Source organism: Trachemys scripta, chromosome 3 (genome assembly GCF_013100865.1).
Source record: "Trachemys scripta elegans isolate TJP31775 chromosome 3, CAS_Tse_1.0, whole genome shotgun sequence".
Lineage (NCBI taxonomy): Eukaryota > Metazoa > Chordata > Testudines > Emydidae > Trachemys > Trachemys scripta.
Window position 1 is genome coordinate 57,773,903 of NC_048300.1, and position 21,814 is coordinate 57,795,716.

At 40.5% G+C, this 21,814-nt stretch overlaps 1 protein-coding gene across 1 annotated transcript in view; it reads right to left on the bottom strand.

Annotated features, from left to right (window-relative positions):
* The window catches only part of GLP1R (glucagon like peptide 1 receptor), a 60,018-nt gene that overhangs the window by 24,156 nt on the left and 14,048 nt on the right, over positions 1-21,814 (bottom strand). Inside the window, exons 4-6 of the mRNA XM_034764625.1 lie at positions 10,631-10,740; positions 4,003-4,109; positions 429-582 (exon numbers count right to left, since the gene is read on the bottom strand). Coding sequence (XP_034620516.1) covers positions 429-582; positions 4,003-4,109; positions 10,631-10,740 — 371 coding nt within the window. The remainder of the gene's footprint in view (positions 1-428; positions 583-4,002; positions 4,110-10,630; positions 10,741-21,814) is intronic.

Genomic DNA, 21,814 nt, shown 5'->3' on the forward strand with positions numbered 1-21,814 from the left:
ATACAGTACCCCAAGAATGACCAGCTCACTGGGTCACCTGACTGGATGGACAATGTCACCTGTTGCAATGGAACATCTGTCAGAATATTCTGTTATCACTGGAAATGGTGAGTGTGGAGTGGGGGGGGGGGAAGGTATGGAGCATTTACCAATACAGGGGGGAGGGAGGGGGGAAACCTGCTTTTGACGTTTTCTCTGCCCCATGGGGACAAACCTCCAATAGGACAAGAAACACAACAGGGTAGCAATTATTCATAGGTAACAAGACTGGGATTGCATGACTAGAACTGTATAAAATGTGCCAAGGGACTCAAAGGAAAACTCTGTGGAAGTGAAGAAAATATTTTGGACAAACCTCAGTAGAAAGCAAAAGTTTCATGCAGGTGATGGACCACTGACCTCAGAAGCAACATGACTCCTGCCCCTACCTGGTAGGAGAGGAGTCCTTCCCACTGGTGCTCAGGCGTAGCTGTTTTGTACATCCACTTCACCACAGAATCCTTAATGAAGACAGATACAGCACGTAGGATAAAAGAAGTGAAGAGATTCAGGTGAATGTAATTCCTAGTGCAGTGCAAATGCCTGTAACAAGAAAGCAAAGCCTGAGTCAGTGACTGTGTGTAGGCTGCAATGATACCATGGGTATCAATGAGAGAGGAATTGATAGATTCTGTTCAAAAAAAAAAAAAATCAGTGGATACCCATGCAGATGAGTCACTGGAAACTCATTACTTGCGAATGGCTGCGGGGATCTGAAACTCTCTGTAAGAAATATTCACCTTTAGGCAGAAGCCTAACCTGGAAAATTTCCACCCAAAAGGTTAATATTTCAGAACAATTGGAGTGTGTGAAAAATAGGGAGTTATAATGAAACAATTTACAACCTTAATTACAGTGATCACAGCTGAGGGATCTAAAGGACTGGACTTTTTACATAATGCTGTGTCTAAACTATTTAAGTGATCCTTCAGCAAAGAAAACAAGAGTGCAACAGGAATACTTTGGAAGGGTTCATGTGCTGGTGTACAGCAAAGCAGCAGACTATGTTAAAGTATCTGTCCCCGTGAAGGGAAATTATCATACATATTAATTATCATTTAGACAACAAGAGAAGACTACATTCATCAACAGCATCCTGAGAGGATCACTAACGCCTTCCGTGAGTTTAAAAGAAACACGATTTTCACCTTTGTGGTGATGATAAAAAACAATGACGGAAGATCATCATCTTCGTGAATTTCAATAGCCAGCTGCACAGACAACAAAATTGCTACCTGTCAAAACGTGTTTTGGGCGGACAAAGGAAACGGGAGTTGTGTGATTGAAACTCGGCAATGAAGTGCTGTCAATATTTTACCAAAGTTCTCCCACTAATATTTCCTCCCTCAGCCTTGTGACAAACTCTATGTAAGCAGAAACACACATGCTGTAGAGGGGAGAGATGGGGGAACTCTATTAATTTGTTTTTCCATTTAAACAAAGACATTCTCACAACTAGGATCAAGAAAGCAGGCAGTGCCACTTGGAAAATTCATATTAAACTACGCTCTGCTGGAAGTGATTATTTTTTATTTCTGAAAAATATACTGAGCACATTATAGAGGAACAGTTGTTACGCCTATATTTTAAAGTCCTAATTTTTCAGCTCTGCAACGTTGGCTTGGAAAATAGATTTGGCCTGAAATTTTCTAGATTTCGTCAGAAGGCAAAGAAGAATATTTCTGCAAAGTTTGAAGAAGATTCATGAAGCCACTTTTAAGTTACAGGTCATTTCACAATTTAACCATGTTTAACTTTGGTCACCCTCTAGCTCAAAACTAGCTTGTTGCTACCCCTTCAAACTTTCCATATTCTTAAATCTGCTTGAAAATTCATACACCAACTATACATGTTTGCATATATATCTATATAGATATATATAGATATAGGTATATAGAGAGAGAGAGAGAGAGAGAGGTGTGAATGAAGAAAATAATTTGTAAGTAAATACAGTTACTGATTATCTGCATTGTGGGTAGTTTAGGTGTCCAATACTGCTCCCACTGATTTCAATGGGAGGTATGGGGACTATCCTATTTCCATTGCTAAGCATAGAAGGTTTCTACCCTTGACGTCAGTGGGAGAGTGGGAGCAGGACTGGACACTACTTGTTTGTGAGCATGTTGCCCCCTGTTGGCTGGTTGCACCTTAGAATTAATATAAAAGATATTCTATAGCGAACAGAGATCTTCCTTTAGTTCAAGGTGGAAAATCTGTGGTTTGGAACCGGGTTTCTGCTCCCAGCTCTGTAAGCACGCAAGGTTGCTGTGGATAGTTAGAAGCTGAGGCTGCAGTCAGAGTCCAACAACATGTGGATGTTAATTCCAAGGAAAAAGAAAAATCATGCTTCCAAACGTTTAGGGTTAAGTCCTTCTGACAACTAGAATTTGTCCCGATAATTATGAATAAGTTGAACAAACATTTTTTGCAATTTAAAGACTTTAAAACGGCTCCTTTTTTATGTTTTTGTGAAGCCTCTAACATTCAATTTTTCATTTTCTTATGTTACAGTGCTCAAGTTTTATAAATGATGCAAAAGGCAAGTACATTTGTCACTTAGCACATTAACTGAAGTTATTTGTTCTTGGATTGACAGCAGAACACAGTGCTCAGCTGGAGAGACTGGAACTGTGGTTGGGAGTTTTGAACATCCTCCTTCAGAAAGATTTTGAAAACACCTGCCATGTTGGCTCAATCTGCACCATTTCAACAGCAAAGTAAATTGCTCCTCAGGAGTATTTTTATGAATTCTGGGGAGAAGTCATCTTTGGTGGGGGTGATTTAGTGGTAGCCAGAGAGCAGTGACTCTGAATCTCTAAACTGTACTAATGCCTAAATGTGTGAATCATCATAATCCTCCCATGGCATTGACGGAGGCAGAACTTGTCTTTCTGGGTTTCCCCACAAATTTCAACTAGCGGTAGTCATTTTAAGCTCTCTTTGGAACACAAAGAGCAGTCACTGGTCCCATGTTTCTCAGCTGAAAAAAGATAAAATACAATAGACCAGGATCAAATATCTGCATTTCCTGCATTTTCTAGAGGTCACTCTGAATACCCCCATATTTGCATCTGCTTGCTCAGTATCCCCAAAATTCAGACAAACCAGGCTAGAATCAATGAAATTGCAGCAGGCATGCATGGTGCATTTATGGAAAGATGTATGGTCTAGGTCAGGCTGCCAGCATTTTTTTGATCAAACCTAAGTAATCTAACATATGTTCCAGGGTCCTTTCAATGGCTTCTTAGTCACCAGACTCTGTTAATTTCTATGCTCTTCCACAGAATTTGATGGAGTCATACCTAGAAGAAACTAATACATAGATCTGACAGGAGGATGGCAATTCTGTTTCATGGCACTGTTAGCAGTTGGCGGGACTCGGGGGGAAATTGTTCCACAGTGGAACAAAAATCTTTCAAATATTTTGGTAAAAATTGAATTGCATTGAAGTGTCTGTTTTCTGATCAAAACCTTGATGTGTTCATGTGGGGAGGCTGGTCTGGCAGGTTCGAGTCCCTGATTCTGATCTCATTTTGATCTGGGATGAAAAACTCTGCTCTGAATCAGGCACAGCAGGGACTTGAACATGGGTTTCCCCACCTCCGATGCCAATCCCCTCACCACCCTAGCGTATGATAGTCAGTCTGTCCTCTCATCCCTTCCAATGAAAATTTTGTCAAAACCAATACACCTCCGCAAAGCATTTCCGCTTCAGCAAAAGCGTATTTTGATACATTTTCATTTTGTCAAAAATATTTCAACCAGGACTCCTAGTAGTTTAGAAGCTAAATTGGTTTGGGAGAGCTAAGGTGCCAGAGGGGAGCAGGGAAGGGGGAGAGGATGAAAGGAGCAGAACGGGGAGATGGTAGAAGGGAGAAGCTGAATGTTTCGAAGTCTGATGCTGTTTAGACTGGGAGACCAGCCTGGTTGCTTCCACTCTGCTTTGAGCTGCATCAGGATTACCTGAATCCAAGAAGGATGGCAGTTGCTATTACCAGGGCAGAGAATGAAAGAGCATATCCAATGGTGTAGATGACGGACACGTATAGGAGTTGTTCCTCTGGTGCGTCCTGACAGCATAAAAAGGAAAGAAAAGACAGCACTCATTGGACCTGTTTCTCTTCTCCCATCTCCCCATTACCTTCCCGCCAACCCTACTTTGATGACACCTACTATTTTTCCATCCCTTTATTAGGTACTCAGAGGCACACATTACAAATCAGAATCTTCCACCTTTCCCATTCCCCAAACAAACAAAAATCCCACCCCAACTTCCCATTCAAATACACAAGCTTTGCAGCAAGCCCAGAAAGTCAATAAAACGAGGCTATTACAGAACACGGCAGAAGGGAGTGGGGAAGGGAGTGAATTCCAAATCCAAAGGACACTGTCCTTCCTACCCATATTGCCATGCAGACAGACACATCAACACATCAATTCTGCAATAGCAGATATAAATTCTGAAGACAGCATTTTCAAGCAGGGATGCCTAAAGCCATGTTCCTTAATGCCATATTTAGTGGCTTCTTTCATACCCAAGTTTGAAAATTTTGGTCCATGTCTTGGGGAGAAAAGATTTTTGTAGCACATGCAATAGCTAGAGACAGGCCTGAATCATGATGTTTGGGTTGTGGGGCAGGATTTAGATCCTGTATTCTGATTCTGGATCATCTCTAATCACAAATCTATTTCCAAGACTTATCTATTTTATTTCTCCACTTTGGGTTGATGACACTACAATTACTGAGCATTGTGCACTGTGCTGTACAAAAGAAAACACTCTCCCTGCTTCAGAAATTGATAAAACCATTCAGAGACACACGGCACAGCATGTGAGGGTTCAGACTGAGTGCAGAGGCCATCACTGACAGATTTTGTGGAATAAGAGTGTTTTAAAAGGAAGGATTTGAAGACTGCTTAGTCCAGGAGGAGAGACTTTGTCAGGGTCACAGCCTGGCACAACTTCTGAGACTCAACAGTTTGAAACATCAACGCAGCCCAAACTGATGTTTAAAGTTTAAAGGACATGATGCCTCCTCTCTCATCTTGGAGGATGTTACATTAAAACAAACCTTAGGGTGATGGCAAAACACTATCAGCTTGTGATATTTGTGCAGAGCCTCCCTCCGACATTCCTAGTGGGTTTGTGTTTGGGGGATGCCCACAACATGACAGTGATTTTTACCCAAACTAAGCCCTCGGTGGTTGGATATATGTTGTGATAATTGGGCCTAAACATTTACCTTAATTGTGAGCTCAACTGTAAAAAGTACATAAAAGTTCACAAGATGTCACAATAACCTATAACAACACGTACTGATGGGAACAGGTATGAAAGGGAGACAGAAAGACTGGATTAGTCCAAACAAAAAGGCATACCAATATAACTCAAGGATTGTATTAAGATCATCTCTTGTAATCAAGAAAAGGGTGGAACCAAAAATCAGTGAACCAAAACTCATGTTTTGAAAACTAGGCCTAATTCGTGAACAAAATCATGAGGGGATAGGCTATTCCACCCACCATTCCCTTGGTGGGTCCTTAAGAGACTTTGGGGAGAAAAATGGGTTACTGGAGTGAGGTTTATCATCAGCCCCCCCACCCCCCCCACCTTGTGGGACCCCATGCCTTCATCATCCTGATCCTGAGAGATATCTTGACCAGACTGGGTTCAAGAGAAGGACTCAGATGACACTGCCACCCTTACCAACTCCAGCTGAGTCCCAAACACCATCTGATATGAAACAGGATCGATCGGATTTTAACATAGATCATAAGAAAGGCCATATTGGGTCAGACCAAAAGTCCATCTAGCCCAGTATTGACCAATGCCAGGTGCTTCAGAGGGAATGAACAGAACGGGCAATCATGAAGTTATCCATCCCTTGTCGCCCATTCCCAGCTTCTGGCAAAAGTGAGGCTGGGGACATCATCCCTGCCCATTCTGGCTAAAAGCCATAGATGGACCTATCCTCCATGAATTTATCTAGTACTTTTTTGAACCCTATTATAGTCTTGTCCTTCACAACATTCTCTGGCAAGAAGTTCCAAGGGTTGTGCATTGTGTGAAGAAATACTTCCTTTTGTTTGTTTAAACCTGCTGCCTATTAATTTCATTTGGTGACCCCTAGTTCTTGTGTTATGAGAAGGTGTAAATAATTCCTTATTTACTTTCTCCACACCAGTCATGATTTTATAGCTCTCTATCATATCCCCCCCTTAGTCATCTCCTTTCCAAGCTGAAAAGTCCCAGTCTTTTTAATCTTTCCTCATATGGAAGCTGTTCCATACCCCTAATCATTTTTGTTGCCCTTTTCTGAACCTTTTCCAGTTCCATTATATCTTTTTTTGAGATGGGGTGACCACATCTGCACGCAATATTCAAGATGTGGGCGTACCATGGATTTATACAGAGGCACTATGATATTTTCTGTTTTATTATCTATCCCTTTCTTAAGGATTCCCAACAGCAGCAGCAGCTCCAGCCCATCTCAGCTAACTTCTTCTCTTTTCCCCAGACAGTTATTACCATCTCTGATACTCTCTAAGAGTCTGTCAAACAAGAGGGTTTTTCCTTCTAAACACTCTCCAGCTACAGAGAAAGGGAACAAGGGATGTTGTTAAAATAAAAGCCTTACTTAATACTTTACATTTCAAATGCCTTAATTATTTTTCCTTCTTTTCTTTATCTTTAATAAGAGGTTAACATGATTTTTAATTATATGTTTGCCGGGGTAATAAGCAGACGGAGGTCTCTGTAAACCAAAACCAACCCTTCTTTAACACAGTTGAATGTTGGACAGTGACTGGGTTATATTAACACCTTTAGCCCATATATTCCATCTACTTTAATACAAATGCATAAACGTATTTGAAAAGCAGGCAATTAGGAGTTCTGCATCTGCTAAAGTGAAAATAGAAATAAAAATCGCAAGCTATTTACATATCAGGTGACAACACAATGTATTTAGGGTTTAACATAATTGCCCCCCCCCCCAAGCACTGTATTTTATGGAAATGAGCTATGTACCAAATGGCCAAGTGCTGCCATAAGGTATTTGTCTACTTGGCAGCTCTCAATATATAGTTAAGGAAGAAGCTTTAAACTGCAAGTGGAATTAAAAATGATCAGGCATGCAGTCTGTGTTAGGCTAAAGCTGTCTCTCGATGCCACAGAGCTTTGAAGGAGTGGGAAAAGGGATGGGGCTGCAATTTAGGGGACTGCTTACATTTCCTAAACTTTCCTTCAGATGTGTTGAATTTCTCGTCTTCCCTTTCATAGCCCTTTCCAATTTACAATCTTCCTGCTCCCTATGAAGGGTTGTGGCATTGCAGAACAGGGAGTTCTGGGAGAATAGGAACCCCTGATAGTTTTGGGGATCTCCTATGTCGGGACTGTTTGTCTGTATCTATACTAGAGCTTGAGCTCCTTGAGACAGGGACTGTGCACTCAATAAATAGGTCAGAGGCAAAGGGCTAGTCCTATAGCATGTTGAGAGCTCTTAACTTCTCCCAAGGTCTAACGCATTACAGCCAGGAAGTGTAATTGACCAGTCTAACTTTGCTGCCCAAGTTCAGTTAAAGTAGACAAAGAGCATAAATCAAAGAAATGTAGAACTGGAAGGGACCTCAATAGGTCATCTAGTCCAGTTCCCTGCATGGAGGCAGGAATAAGTATCATCAGACTATCCTTGACAGTTGTTTGTCTCATCTGTTCTTAAAAACCATGGAGATTCCACAACCTCCATAGGCAATTTGTTAATTAACTTTACAGAAGAAGTTTTTCCTAATGTCTATCCTAAATCTCAATTTAAGCCCATTACTTCTTGTCCTGTACTCAGTGGCTAAGGAGAAAAATGTATCACCTTCCTCTCTATAAGAAGTTTTTACATGCTTGAAGACTTATGTCCCCCCTCAGTCTTCTCTTCTCCAGACTAAACAAACCCAGTTTTTTCAATCTTTCCTTGTAGGTCATGTTTTCTAGATCTTTAAACATTTTTGTTGCTCTCTTCTGGACTTTCTCCGATTTGTCCACATCTATCCTGAAGTGTGGCATCCAGAACTGGACACAACACTCCACAGGAGGCCTTATCAGTGCTGAGTAGAGGTGGAAGAATTACCAGGACTTCTCGTGTCTTGCTTACAACACTCCTGCTAATACATCCCAGAATGATGTGGTTTTATTTTGAGACAGTATTACATTGTTGACTCATATTTAGTTTGTGATCCACTAGAATTCCCAACTCCTTTTGTGCAGTACACCTTTCTAGGCAGTCATTTCCTATTTTGTATTTGTAAAATTGATTATTCCTTCTTAAGTGTAATATTTTGCATTATTGTCCTTATTGAATTTCACCTTTTCTTCAGTTTGCCAAGATCATTTTGAATTCTAATCCTGTGCTCCAAAGTGCTTGCAACCCCTTCCAGCCTGGTACCATCTGCCAGTTTTATAAGTGTACTCTCTATCTATGCTGTTATCCAAATCATTTATGAAGATGTTGAATAGAAGGAGACCCAGGACAGATTCCTGTAGGACCCAACTCAATATACTCTTCTACTTCAATTGTGGCACATTGATAACTACTCTGAGTACAGTTTTCCAGCTAATTGTTCACCAACCTTACAGTGGTTCATCTAAGCTATGATTCTCTAGTTTGTTTACAAGAAGGTAATGTGAGACCGTATCAAAGCCTTACTAAAATTGAGATATATCACATCTACTGCTTCCCTCCTATCCACAAGGCTTGTTCCCCAGTCAGAGAAGGATATTAGGTTGATTTGACATGATCTGTTTTTGAGAAATCCAAGTTGAGTGCTATTTATTACTTTATTTTCGTCTAGGTGCTTACAGATTGATTATTTGCTCCATTACCATTCTGGGTACCAAAGTTAAACTGACCAGTTTATAATTCCCTGGGTTGTCCTTATTCCTTTTTCATAGATAAGTACTATATTTGCCCTTTTCTAGTTCTCTGGGATCTCTTTCATCCTTCAAAAGTTCTCAAAAATAATGGCTAATGGCTCAGAGATCTCTTCAGCCAGTTCCTTAAGTATTCTAGGATGTACTTCATCAGGCCCTGCCGGCTTGAAGACATGAACAAGTGAAGAATTACTTAGACAAGTTAATTTCCTATTTTAGCCTCAGCTCCTACCTCATTTACACTGATGTTGCTATATTTGTCATCTGATCATTGGTAACTTTTTTAGTGAAAACTGAAACAAAAAAGGCATTTAACACTTTGGGCATTGCTGTATTTTCTGTTATTGTCTTTCTTTCCTCATTAAACAATGGGCCTACCTTGTCCTTGGTCTTCCTCTTGCTTCTCATGGATTTGTAAAATGCTTTCTTCTTACTCTTTATATCCCTAGCTAGTTTAATCTTTTTTGCCGTCGCCTGTCTAATTTTTGTCCCTACATGCTTGTGTTGTTTTTTTATATTTATCCTTGGACCCAGTTTCCATTTTTTGTATGACTCTTTTTTTAAAGTTTCAAGTTACTGAAGGTCTCCTGGTTAAGCCAGGGTGGCCTCTTACCATACTTCTTAATTTTCCTATTCATTGGTATCATTTGCTTTTTGTGCCCTTAATAACGTCTCTTTAAAAAACTACTAATTCTCCTGAACTCTTTTATTCCCCCCTCAGACTTGCTTCCCACTGGATCCTACCAACCAATTCTCTAAGTTTGCTAAAGTCTGCCTTCTTGAAGCCCATAGTCTTTATTCTCCTGTTTTCCCCTTAGAATCATAAACTCTGTCATTTCATGATCACTTTTACCCACGCTGCTTTCCAACTTCAGATTTTCAACTCGTTCCTTCCCGTTTGTCAAGGTAAACGGCGGAAAGGATTATTTTTTAAAAATTCAGTTAATTTTAATCATGCAAGCTATTATTAGCAACACAGGGAAGGACATTATTTTTGCCCTGACAGAGTTCCCTTGTGGGAAGAAAATAAAAGAGATGAACATTAAATGTCTTCACCAGAGTGAGTTAACACTACTGTATTTCATCCCTGTGCAGAAAACTAAAGGCAACTCAGTTCTCTAAGGCTTTGCAGCTTCTCGCCTGGTACCCAGGGCTGGCTCCAGGCACCAGCTTAACAAGCAGGTGCTTGGGGCGGCCAAGGGAGAGGGGCGGCACCTGCGACAATTCAGGGGCGGCAGGTCCCTCACTCCCTCTAGGAGGGAAGGACCTGCCGCTGAACTGCCGCCGCCGATCGCGGCTTTTTTTTTTTTTTTTTCCAATTGCTGCGGCCGATTGCGACTTTTTTTTTTTTCCCTTTTTTTTTTGCTTGGGGGCGGCAGAAATGCTGGAGCCGGCCCTCCTGATACTATTGTGTGGATCACAGTATTATGCTAGGCTGAACTGAGCATCTGTTTACTGGATCAGCACTGTGCTTGTCTGCATTACTTCTTCCAGTGCTCTTATCTACACCAAACACTAAGCGAGATTAAATGGAGAGCCTTAAAATTTCTTACTGTTAGACTCACTGGGGCCAGTTAGAGAGATCAGGTTGAAAAAGCTAATTTCAGTAGGAATAATACATAAGTGTTGACTTATTACTATTTTTTAATAGGCAAAACCTCTTCTCCTTACCCCATCTGATGCCTCACATTCAGAAATGTTCTTCCATGGCTGGGTGGAATTCTCCTTCAGCAGCCAAGTGCCCTCAGGAGTGCAGAAGCGGTAAACTTGTCCATGGAGCACTGCCAACAACAAGGAGGGAAAGAACACAGACTTACTGGCAAGAAGAATAGAACAACTGCAAAGCTTAGCCTACCCTCTCCCCCTCACCTGTCGCCTTATTACAGCTATTCTTCACCTTGTTCCTTTCCTGTAACAAACACTTCAATTCATTCATTCTCACAGCCAACTGTGTACAGCTTCCAAGAACAACATTACAAAGAGTACGCCAAAGAGCGCGCCAACTGTTCAGCAGCAATAACCCACAGAGTTTGTGGCTGAAAACAAATCTCTGTTTGGTGAGGAAACTGCATGTATTTTGTTAGGAGAAAAAATGGATCTAAACTGAATGCCAGGATTCAAACACCCCAGAACTTTAGGAAAGTTTGATCCTGAACTTTGTGACTTAAGCCCATCTGTAGTATGTATGCATATGTGCAGGTTCCTGCCAAAGTCTCCCTGCAAGCTGAGACATTACAAAGTTGTCTTACCAGGAATGTAAGCAAATACCCAGATTTGCTCAGGAGATAGAGGAACACAAAGACCACATATCCCCTCCTCTCTTTGCCTATACTAGTCCCAAAATTAGTAACAGTGGTAACAGGGAACACTCAAAGGGTATACTAAGATGCGCACACAAAAATGTGGATGCTTGGCCAAACCTCTGCTCTAAAAATTGAGCCATAAATCTCTCTAAGCTGCCCACAGATTTTTTTACTCACTCAAAGAGTAAAACCCACAACAAATCAAGAGCCCTTCAGAGGCTGTTAGAAGCCTCCTGCTAGGAGATAAAATTAAAAGGCATACAATAAAATAGAACTATACTGAACCATCAAAATAAAAGTAGGAACAGGGGGGATCTTTCAGATACACTGTAGTAAAGGGAACTTTGTGCTGGTAAAAGTCTTATCCATGTATTTAGAACAGACTCTCTAATTATGGTATGAAAACATGCTGGAGACTCAACAACACTTATCCACAAAACAGGTACAGCAGCAGTGCAAACTGCTTCCCAAACACTGTAGCTTGCTAACATGCCTCAGCCTCAATCTAGACCACCTCTTGGTTGAGAAGGTACCATAGTTTGATCACCAGGGCCAATTCAGCCCCTGCCCTTTGCTGAGACAGCAGTGCGACATGGACATGTACCCACTAGAAACTGACCAGAGAGCATTAATTCATTTTACATAAGTCATCAAGGAGCCTTTTGATTACAGCTTTGACTCACTATCAATCTGATCCAGATTGAGCCTATATCCTGTTGTCAATATACCAAGCCAACCAGTTTCCTGCTTACTACAAACTAGAGCTGATCGAAACTCCAAATTTCTGTTCTGTGGGAAATTCTGACATTTAAAAAAAGAAAGTTCCAAATTGGAAAATAAAGTCAACATTTTCTGTAAAACAAAATTAACAAAAACAAATCATTTGGGGTTAATCAAAACATTTTGATAAAACCAAAATGTTTCAATTTTCACTTTTTAAATTTGATTTTAAAATTAGGGTTTAAAATTATTTTAACTTATAATACAAAATAATATAATATAGTGATTTCACTGCAACTGGTAATTGCCTTGGTAATTGGTATTGTAATAAGTATTGTAATTGGTATTCTAATGGGCATTTGGTATTGTAACTGGTATTGAAATTAGTAACTGGTTTGCTTGTTAATTGGTGTTTAGTACTTTGTTATTAGTATTATAGTTATATTATAATATAAAATTATAAGCTAGTAGAGAATTTTCTTCAGTAAGTGTGTCTGTCTCTCTCTGGGTCTATGAAAGAAAGAAAGAGAGGCAGCCTGTGCATGTAATATATTTCATATTCATTAACCACTTTGTTTGAATGCTTCATCATCCACTCTCTTTATTTATAACCTGTGAAAACTGTAGGAGATGTTGCTGCATTGCCAGAGATTGCTTGTTAGGTGAACAGTAGTGAACAGAAAGGGTTAATTTTCCTCAAGATTTAGTGGATGACATTAGGCAGGTGAATTGCTGCAGAGGACATTAATGTTAGAGCCACTAACTCTACTCCAGAAGTCAGAATAATGGCTGAAATAAAGGAAAGCTTTGAATCTACACAGAACGTGTTAGTAACCTTGGATTGAAATGAAAGGCCATTTTAGCAGTTCACCTTTAAGATGCTACAGGTTTATCTTTAAAATATTACAAAACAAAATGCAGTAATAAGCCAATCTGGACCATACGATCCTTCATACTTTAACCTCAGTGTTTCTACTTCATTGGCTTATTGCAAAACTCTCTACCCAAACCATTTACAAGATGAGGAGTTAAAATGTGGGATGACCAAGATGCATCCACAGGCCAAAGGAGGCTAAGGAGTCCTACAAAGAGGCCCAGGCGCCTCTTGTTTTTAATATCACACTCTGTAGGATGCAGAGACTACGAGACCCAGCATGTAATGATCAGCCTTGACCTAAAGCTAAGTATACTATCTTTTAAAAAAGTTAGATCTAAATGGCAGTACCTTATTGCTTCTTCAGGATCCGTTTTTTGTACTGTAATTATATAGAATTTAAGATCAACAAGGGTATGTCTACACTGCAGCTGGGAACACACTAAAAATAGGAGTGGTGGCACTGGTGATGACATGGGCTAGTTGCCTGTATCCAAGCTCACACAAACCCCTGGATCCAAACTCAGGAGGCTACCTTGATTGGTCGCTCATGCCACAACGTACACACTGCTAATATTAGCATACTAGCTCAAGCAGAGCTCACATGAGTCTGCCTACCCAGGCTGAGAATCACACTTCTGAACTGCAGTATAGACCTTTCATGTTTAAACTTCCACAAAGAATGTGACATTCTAGAATTTGCCAGTTTCATTAATTCCCAATGTTCTGGAAAAGGTAGCAGTTTTCTCTCGAAGGCAGCAGTGACTCTGTAGTGAATGAGTAACAACAGAATGATTTGCTGCCACAGATTGATGTGGTCCCTGATCAAGTGACTTGACCTTCAATGGGGAAGGCAACACATTTTAATGGAGGAGTTTCTCCTCCTTTGAAGAGCTCGTCTCGGCTCATTCCTAGCTGAGTTTATCGTTCAATGTGGTATGAGCGCACAGCTCGCTGGATGTGTACATGCAGTCAGTTCTTTGCTGGGGAAGTTACTGTTTAAATGTCTCACTCCCATACTTGAGTTTCTTTGCAATAAACACGCACTAAGTCCAGGAATCCTGCATTTGGCTTTGAAGTCCAAAACTGCAGCTGGCAGCATGAAACCCATGAGCAGTCTCAACTTGTTGGGGAAGAGGGGTTCCAGCTTTTACTGCAAACCTATTTACCCAGCTATATATTTACAGTGGGCTCATCACCATAGTATCCTAAATTATATTCTTAGCTCCTGCACCAGGGAATTTAAAACTGGGCTGAACAGATGCTGAGGAACAGTCTTCCACTGGTCAACACAGGTGCAACTGATCATATAACCGATCAGGAATTTCCCATCACGTATTTCTGGCTTTAAATATCCAGTAAGCATTTGTTTTCCCTTGAATCTTGTATTCTATTTATTCTGTCTGTGTATTGTGAAGTTCTGTTCTAAAGGGGTGCGTGATAGGCAGAAAGGAATCGTGCTGCATAATCAAGAGGCAGTTGCTGTGGATAGGAAGGCAGCAGTGCCTCCTCCACAGTTTTGTGGCGCTCCATGCTGGAACATGCTCTGTTCTATGTAAGCTTCTAACTGTACTAACCCTGTTCCCCATAAATGGGGCATCAGACTCTCTTTATGTTGGGACGCAGTTTTAGTTTCTCAGAGGATCTTGTATTTAATATGTGCAGACAATATTTATTATTATACTCAAAAACTACGTTAAAAGAACATTAAAGGTAGAAAGTCAAGCACTCCAAAGTTAGGAAATGCCAGAATTAAAGTCACCAATGCAATGTGACTTCTTGCATCTGAAGAAGTGAGGTTCTTACCCACAAAACCTCCCAATACTTCTGTTAGTCTTAAAGGTGACATAGGACCCTCTGTTGCTTTTTACAGATTCAGACTAACACAGCTACCCCTCTGATACAATGCAATGTTTTAATTCAGCCCCCTTATCCGTATATATCTTCATACAATTTTTAATTACATGATCATTACTATTTTTCCACAAGGCCCTCCCTGCCTCATTCGGTGCCCTGGATGAATAGTGCTCACAAAATGGGTAGCTATTCCCTATTTCTTGTATCCTTACAACTCAGTGTGTGGCTCTAGGCCTTATTTAACCACCCCATATAACCTCTGCACTGAACACAGAATTAGTAATTTTCTCATGGACTTTTTTATGGTGCTCTCATTTAGTATCTTAGTTCTTTACAAAGATCAATGCATTAACCTTCACAATACCCCAGTGAAGTGAGGTTGCATTATCTTCATCCCCATTTGGGTACCCAGAAAATGAGTGGGCACCTGTGAACATTTTGGCTGAAGTGACTTGCCAGCATCACCTAGGAACTCTGTGGCAGAGGCAGGGATAGAATCCAGTTCTCCACTGCAGCATTCAACTGCCTAAACCATGAGATTGTGCTTTCTCTTACAGCACTCCCCTGCCTCATTCATTAGTCACCTTCCAACTTCTGCAATAAACAAGGTAGGGTCCTAAAGACAACAGTCTCCTTCACTGCACAACCATAAGAACATAAGAAAGGCCATACCGGGTCAGACCAAAGGTCCATCTAGCCCAGTATCTTGTCTGCCGACAGCGGCCAATGCCAGGTGCCCCAGAGGGAGTGAACCTAACAGGCAATGATCAAGTGATCTCTCTCCTGCCATCCATCTGCACCCTCTGACAGACACAGGCTAGGGATATCATTCCTTACCCGTCCTGGCTAATAGCCATTAATGGACTTAACCACCATGAATTTATCCAGTTCTCTTTTAAACTCTGCTATAGTCCTAGCCTTCACAACCTCCTCAGGTAAGGAGTTCCACAAATTGACTGTGCGCTGCATGAAGAAAAACTTCCTTGTATTTGTTTTAAACCTGCTGCCTATTAATTTCATTTGATGACCCCTAGTTCTTGTATTATGGGAATAAGTAAATAACTTTCTTATCCACTTTCTCCACATCACTCATGATTTTATATACCTATATCATATCCCCCCCTTAGTCTCCTCTTTTCCAAGCTGAAGAGTCCTAGCCTCTTTAATCTCTCCTCATATGGGACCCATTCCAACCCCCTAATCATTTTAGTTGCCCTTTTCTGAACCTTTTCTAGTGCCAGTATATCTTTTTTGAGATGAGACCACATTTGTACACAGTATTCGAGATGAGGGCGTACCATCGATTTATATAAGTGCAATAATATATTCTCAGTCTTATTCTCTATCCCCTTTTTAATGATTCCTAACATCCTGTTTGCTTTTTTGACCGCCTCTGCACACTGCATGGACATTTTCAGAGTACTATCCACGATGACTCCAAGATCTTTTTCCTGACTTCTTGTAGCTAAATTATCCCTCATCATATTGTATGTATAGTTGGGGTTATTTTTTCCAATGTGCATGACTTTACATTGTTATCCACATTAAATTTCATTTGCCATTTTGTTGCCCAATCACTTAGTTTTGTGAGATCTTTTTTGAAGTTCTTCATAGGCTGCTTTGGACTTAACTATCTTTAGCACTTTAGTATCATCTGCAAACTTTGCCACCTCACTGTTTACCCCTTTCTCCAGATCATTTATGAATAAGTTGAATAGGATCGGTCCGAGGACTGACCCGTGGGGAACACCACTAGTTACCCCTCTCCATTCTGAGAATTTACCATTAATTCCTACCCTTTGTTCCCCGTCTTTTAACCAGTTCTCAATCCATGAAAGGACCTTCCCTTTTATCCCATGGCAGCTTAATTTACATAGGAGCCTTTGGTGAGGGACCTTGTCAAAGTCTTTCTGGAAATCTAAGTACACTATGTCCACTGGATCCCCCTTGTCCACATGTTTGTTGACCCCTGATTTAATTAGCAGAATACCATCCATCATGCGTGCGGAAGAAGGCAGAGGTCTCATGGTCAGTCACAGGATCAGCAAAAAGCACATCTGACATCAGGACAAAATACCCCTTTCCAAATTTCAACTCCAGCCGCCAAAGCTAAAGCTTCTGACCAAAAAGCTTGTACAGATTTTCTTTTTAATAGTAGCAAAACACCATTTTCCTTAATCTCAGTCTGGGAAGAAGCTGAAGATTTTTGGCTAAAACTTCCAAAAATAATTCAGTTTTATGCAGACTCTCAGCACAGAAAATTTCAACTTGAACAGTTAAAGTTTGGCAAAGTTATAAACAATTGAATATAGGATCTTAGGAAGCATCAGGCAGCTTTAACTGTAGGTATTGCTACCTTCACTGACTACAGTTATGGATGGGTACTAACACATCTATTACAAACTTAATTTCCAACCCAACTTTACTAAACTCAAACCATCCCATATCCTTATCGTAAGGTTGGATTCTCCTACAAGATTCTATAGTCAGTGTATCCCACATTCTTTGCCTTTCCTCTCATGTGTTCTTCACTGTCTGTAGGTAAAACGTCTCTTTATGGCTTTGAGAGCTCCTCTTCTCCTGCTGAGGTTAAAATACACTCTTTAAACATCAAAAATCCACAGCTAGTTGACTGCTCATGTGTATAAACTTGGAAGGGCTTGTTGTCACTCATCCACAGTGAGGGTGAGGACAATCTCTCAGGAGTCTCTGCATTTGTATTCACTTGACAGAGATTGCTGCCCCACTTCACTAAGCTCTAGGGACAGTCATCAAGCAGGTTGTGTGTATGCAAGCCGGTTTTTGCTGAAAGACCAATTATGCCGATTGAGCACTTGCTCCTGTTCTTCCCTAACTCACCTCTTGTTATTCTGATTGTCAGAAAGCAGAATAAATTAGCGCTGGAAAGGGAAAATGAGGCTGGCAACAAGCCAGCACTACTGTCATTATCTTCATGGAAGAAGCCATAAAACTGGGTTTTCTCAAACATGCCACCCGTAAGGACTTCCTTCTTTTTCAAACAAAATGTAAGGTGATGAATATAAATTCTAAAAGTCATCATTTGGAGTGTGTTTGAGGAGGAGTCTTTATTTGTCATAATTCCAGAATAAGTGACAGGATCTCTTGGGGGGTGAGGGGTGGTGGTGGTGGAGGATTTTGCCTATCACAGAAAACTCTCAGGGGGAAGTTCACAGCAAAATATTAGAGGGAAAGGGTAACAATGCAGATAAGAGAGTCTGTTTGCGAGATTAAAGGAAAACTGCAGCCATTTTGCACAGACTAGCACTTTTAAAGTTAAAACTGTGTTTGTGAAACTGTTTTGAAATGAAAGGGGGATGGATTTTTAAATATATATATTTTATAAAATAAAACTATTACTAGGATGTCCTAGACTGTCTGTACGTATACGTCTGTGTACATCTTTCTACGAAAAGTGAGATTTTGTCTCAGAAAATCTTTGTATTTTTCAATAAATATTATATACTAATATGTAAGGGATCCAAAAACTAAGAGGAATAGCAACAAATAAAAAAGGCAAAGAGTTCCAAACTCATTCAATCCTGGCAATCTATATTCATAGGGGCTCTGATTCTGTTCTTACATGTATAACTCTGCCTGATTTCAATGGAATTACTTCTGATTTATACTAAAGAGATCAGAATTCGAGAGTGTGTGTGTGTGTGTGTGTGTGTGTGTGTGTGTGTGTGTGTGTGTGTGTGTCTCTCAGAGGAAGACAAACTCTTAGAATTCAATAGGGAAACACTGCTGATAAATACTAGGTTTACATAATTAAAAAAAAAAAAGAATCTAGTCTTTGGGGCTTGGAAAGTGAATCTTCCAACTAGCTGGTAACTTTCAGATAAGGAAAATGGACATTTAGATAATAGCCTTAGTCCCTTTTCAGCAAAGCACTTGCTATATAAGCTTAATGCTTAATTCAGAACCTTAGTTACTAACTAATGACTGGATTAACATTCTCTTTCATCAATACCTAGCAAGAGCATACTTTGTTTCTATTAAAAGATGTAAAGTTGATTGTCCCCTTAATGAGATGCTATATATTTCTTCACCTGAGACTTCTAATGAAAAAAACATCTTGGTGGGGAGTTGTACTTCTATAATAACTATAATATATTTGTATTTATTTTAACTGGAAAGGCCACTCGGACAAAAAAAAATCCCAGTTAACAACACAGTCCTACCAAGCATATAAGAAAGTATTGACATGTCAACACCTCCCCACCACACACATACAAGCAGCTGGTGCAGTTGCCCTGAGCTGTGACACATATATCCCTCCATTGTATCTCTCATAATGAAATTTCTGACTGTTTATTTCAACAGTCCATATTTCTGTCCTTGAAACAAGAGTGGCATATGTTCTAGAGTTTATCATCTTATAAACAAATGTAGGTTGATAAAGTCAGAGGTAAACTTCCTGTCAGTAAGTGAGTTTTCATATAATTTGCAAAGTGAATTTGTTGATTAGATTGAGACAGCTTTTAGTCCAGGGAAGGAAACTTAAAATTTGAATTGCTTTACAGGGTTGGCAAATGCAAATTAACATCTCTTCTAGGGAGATAACTTGAGCTCGAAAGGGACCAGATTAACATATTTGAAAGCCTACTACAAACTTAATTTTGGTGTAAGAGGAAAAGGGTGTAGTGAACCCTCTACCCACCTTTACTTTATACCACATTTTAAATTAAACTCCTTTTAGAGGTTGTTTATATAATAAAGGAGATGTTACTGCTGTGGAGGCCTAAACCAAAGAAACTTCTCGGGGCAGGGCAGGGGCGTGGATAGATTCCATTACTGGTAAGAGGGGTGGAGTGACAGGAGAAGTTTGGGGACCACTGTCTTGACTGGTTACAAGCCCACTGCAGAGCCTGCTACTACTGGGCAGCCCACTGAATTAAGTGAAAGTTATCCAGGATCACAGTAGATTAGGAGGTCATCTGAATCGAACAGCACAGCTAGGGATGAATCCTGAAGCAAAACCCTGGATACAATCATCCACAAACTTCGGGGGAGTTTGGCTCCAGATCTGAATTTTGTGAGCTGGTATCATCTCTATTTATAACTACTAAATGTGTGTATCAGTAGCAACTAAAGATCTTGGACATAGTGTTTCATTATAATCTACTTAATGCTTATGTTTCAAATAATGTAATTTAAATCAACAGACACACACCCACAGCCACTAACTTCTGAGCTACTCGAAACAATAAGAAGAGAGGGAACATATTAGCTGTCATATGGTACTGAGACATGGCTATGCTCCACCAGGCTGCAGCTAACCTTTATGTGCCCCAGTATACATAAAAAACAACTGATGTGGTTACTGTGCACATAAGTCGTGTTTGGAACCACTATCTCTGGAAGATTTTCTATTTAAGAGGATTTAGTGCTATTAAACAATAAAATATCAGAACCCCAAAGGACATAAATGTAAAATGAATTGTACTAGCTGCTCCAAACTTTCCAGGTCCATACAGCATTATTGGCAATTGGCCTTAAATTTTTAAAAATGTAACAATACTGAGATGCATAGCCAGTGACAGTAACTGGAAGTGGATGCTTTCTCTCAAAGGGGCACTGCTATTTTCCTTTAAATTTCCTAACTGATGGTACGTCGAGGTATATAGTTGCCCTCAATTGCACCCCCTCAAATGCATTGACTTCAGTGCATACAAAAGGTCACAGTATCTTCAGCCATGTTTTATGGTTACCAGATTTCCGCAGGGTTGCTTGTATGTAACGGAGTGCAAAATGTCACTCTGTAGGTTTACTAGTGATCAAATCTCAAAAGCTTTGGCTCAGGCAGAAGTTTCTCTGAAGCCTTTGTGTTCACAAAAGACCTGATCCAAAGCCTACTGGAGTCACTGAAAGCTTTTACCTTGGCTTCTCTGGACTTTAGAGTTGGTCTAAAAGTGGGCTGGAACCTTCATGGGAACAGGTCCTCTAAAACATTCTGTCAGGACTAAGGAAAACCACAAGAGAACTGTTTCACACTTGTTCAACATTTCCAACCCAGCCCTGTCTGAGGCCAAGAGATGCAGAGGCTACTATGGAAATAAAAAACAGAAAAATTTACCCCAGCGTCCTCAGACTTTGAAGATTAAGTTTTGAGCATCAGTTCAGGTTAGGCTTTATTTTATCTGAAGTGGCTCGCTAAGCCCTGTGTTACTGGGCTCCTGAGAAGATGAACAGGTCGTGTCCACGAGCACTGAGAAGGAATCACAGGAAGGAGGAAGGATAGTCCAGCAGTTAGGGTGTTAAGCTGGGACTTGAGATACCTAGATTCAATTCCCTTCTCTGCTATAGACTTTGTGTGTGACCTTGGCTTCCCAGTGCCTCAGTTCCTCATGTGTAAGATGGGGATAATAGTATTTCCCTGGAGCACAGCGGTATTGTGAGGATAAATCCCTTAGAGATCATGAGATGCTCAGCTGCTATGGTGTTGGAGCAAATAGAAGTACCTAACGCAGATAGGAAATGGAGATGGTTCTGGGTTATCAAAGCAACTAAACAGTTAGGTAGAAGGACTCCAATATCGTGTCAGGTGACCCAATCTGAGCTTCATGCAGCAGGAATATAAAAGGCCTGCTTCAGGTAAATCAGATGAACATTTGCTACACAGTCTCAACAGGAAAAACATAATTTAACATCATCTTTAAAGTATTTTGACTGAAATGCTGCAATCAGCAAATTCTCCCCATAGCAGAATGCCCTGAGATTTGCCCACAAGAAGAAAAAAAGACAGGTAAGCATCCTCCAAAGTATGTCGTGCTGTCATTGCCAGACGCAGTCTTGGAAACATTATCTAGACAACTGCAGTACACACACAGTGCCAGGGGGCGCAGATGTTTGGTACTTCATATAATGAAGACGGGAATAAGGTAGTACTTTAGTGACTGATACGCTGGCCAGCTCATCCCTACTGTGATGCTGAGCCTCTCTGCTAGAATGTGGTGCACAGCAGCTGCTCACCTCCCACTCAACATGCAATAAAGCATGAACTGCTCTAAACCACAGTCTGTCTAGCTAAGGTACTTGTATGGCTTCCGTCACCACATCTGACCCCCTCACAATCTAATG